The 1,369-nt window shown below is 66.0% G+C and overlaps 2 protein-coding genes across 2 annotated transcripts in view; both read left to right on the top strand.

The window, feature by feature from the left end:
* Positions 1 to 915, top strand: part of SP7 (Sp7 transcription factor) — a 15,915-nt gene extending 15,000 nt beyond the window's left edge. Inside the window, exon 2 of the mRNA XM_021382429.1 lies at positions 840 to 915. Coding sequence (XP_021238104.1) covers positions 840 to 915 — 76 coding nt within the window. The remainder of the gene's footprint in view (positions 1 to 839) is intronic.
* A 141-nt stretch (positions 916 to 1,056) lies between these two features.
* Positions 1,057 to 1,369, top strand: part of AAAS (aladin WD repeat nucleoporin) — a 6,737-nt gene continuing 6,424 nt past the window's right edge. The window contains exon 1 of the mRNA XM_021382477.1: positions 1,057 to 1,310. Coding sequence (XP_021238152.1) covers positions 1,139 to 1,310 — 172 coding nt within the window. The 5' untranslated portion in view covers positions 1,057 to 1,138. The remainder of the gene's footprint in view (positions 1,311 to 1,369) is intronic.

Here is a 1,369-nt window from a genome sequence, read left to right as displayed (position 1 = left end):
GGGGAGGGACGGGGCCTGGCCACCACCCCTGGGTGATGCATGGCCCCCGTCTCTCCGTGTCACCATAGTATCAACGCCTGTTACCATCCTAGGGTGAGGGTATCGTGCCCCCCCCACCCCACCCCAGCCCCCCCGGCTTTTGGGATTTGGGGGGGGCACGGCAGCGCTGCGGTGGCTCTGATGTCTCCCAGCGATCGGCGCCGTCCAAATCGTTGTCTCCTATCAAACCCCACTCGCTCCGTAACGGGTGAGGAATGCAGGGCCCCCCACCGCAGCCCCCCCCCGCCAGAGCGTTTATTTAATATCCTGAAAAAATTAAAATAACTCCTGCGGCCGCTGAAGGAAAACACGGAGATAAATGTAATAAAAGCGAACCGAAAATGGGATGGGGGGGGGGGAAGGGGGGAGATGAGAGCCCAGGAAGAGGGGTTGGGGAAGATCCAAATGGAGGGGATGGGATGGGGGGGAGGGGGCTGCGGGAACGCAGGGGACCCTAATAGAGAAGTATTCCCATGTGGCACCAGGGGACCCCAGTGCACGGGGATTCCCACTGGGGAACCCACAGGAGCCCAACGCGCAGGGATGCCGGTACCCACGCGACCCCAGTACACGGGTATGTGGGCACCCATGGGACCCCAGTAGAGGGGGATTCCCATAGGGGCACCCGTGGGACCCCGACACGTGGGGATGCAGACACTCACGGGACCCCAATAAAAGAGGGATTCCCATAAGAGCACCCACGGGACCCCAGAACGGGGACGCGCGGACCCCCACGCGCGCGCCGACAGCGCCACGCGCCTTTTTCCCGCCCCCGCGAGGACGCACCGCCTCTCTTAAAGGGGCAACGCTCCCCGCCGGTGGGCCCACCAAACGATCAGCTCCCGTTACCGCGCTACAGACCCCGACCTCCCCTAGAGCGTTTGTACGAGGAGAGAACAGACACAGAGCGGGGGGGAGAAGGGAGGGGGGGTTGGCAAATCCTCGGTGCTGCCCGAGGGCTGCGCTCACAGAACCGCGGCCCCTTTAACACCCCCCCCCATTGGGCGGAACGCGGCGCGGTTTGGCCCTCGCGGGGCTCCGTCGGCGGTTGAACGGCGCCCGCGGTTCGCGGTGTTCCCGGTCCCGGTCCTGGGTCGCCATGTGCTCCCTGGCGCTGTTCCCCCCCCCGCCCCCCCCCGGGTCCGTCACCCTCTATGAGTTTAACAACGCTCTGCTCTGCGGGCGGCGGGGGGAGCCGCTGCCGCTCGACTTCCAGAGCCTGGTGAGGAGCCCCCCCCCGCGGACCCCCCGGGTGGGCTCGGGACCCCCCAACCTTCCTCCAAAGGCGACACTTGAGACAGCCCCCCACCCCTTTTCCCCTAAAACTGAG

The sequence above is a fragment of the Numida meleagris genome, unplaced genomic scaffold, assembly GCF_002078875.1.
Source record: "Numida meleagris isolate 19003 breed g44 Domestic line unplaced genomic scaffold, NumMel1.0 unplaced_Scaffold244, whole genome shotgun sequence".
Classification (NCBI taxonomy): Eukaryota; Metazoa; Chordata; class Aves; order Galliformes; family Numididae; genus Numida; species Numida meleagris.
This window is presented reverse-complemented; position numbering and strand designations above follow the sequence as displayed.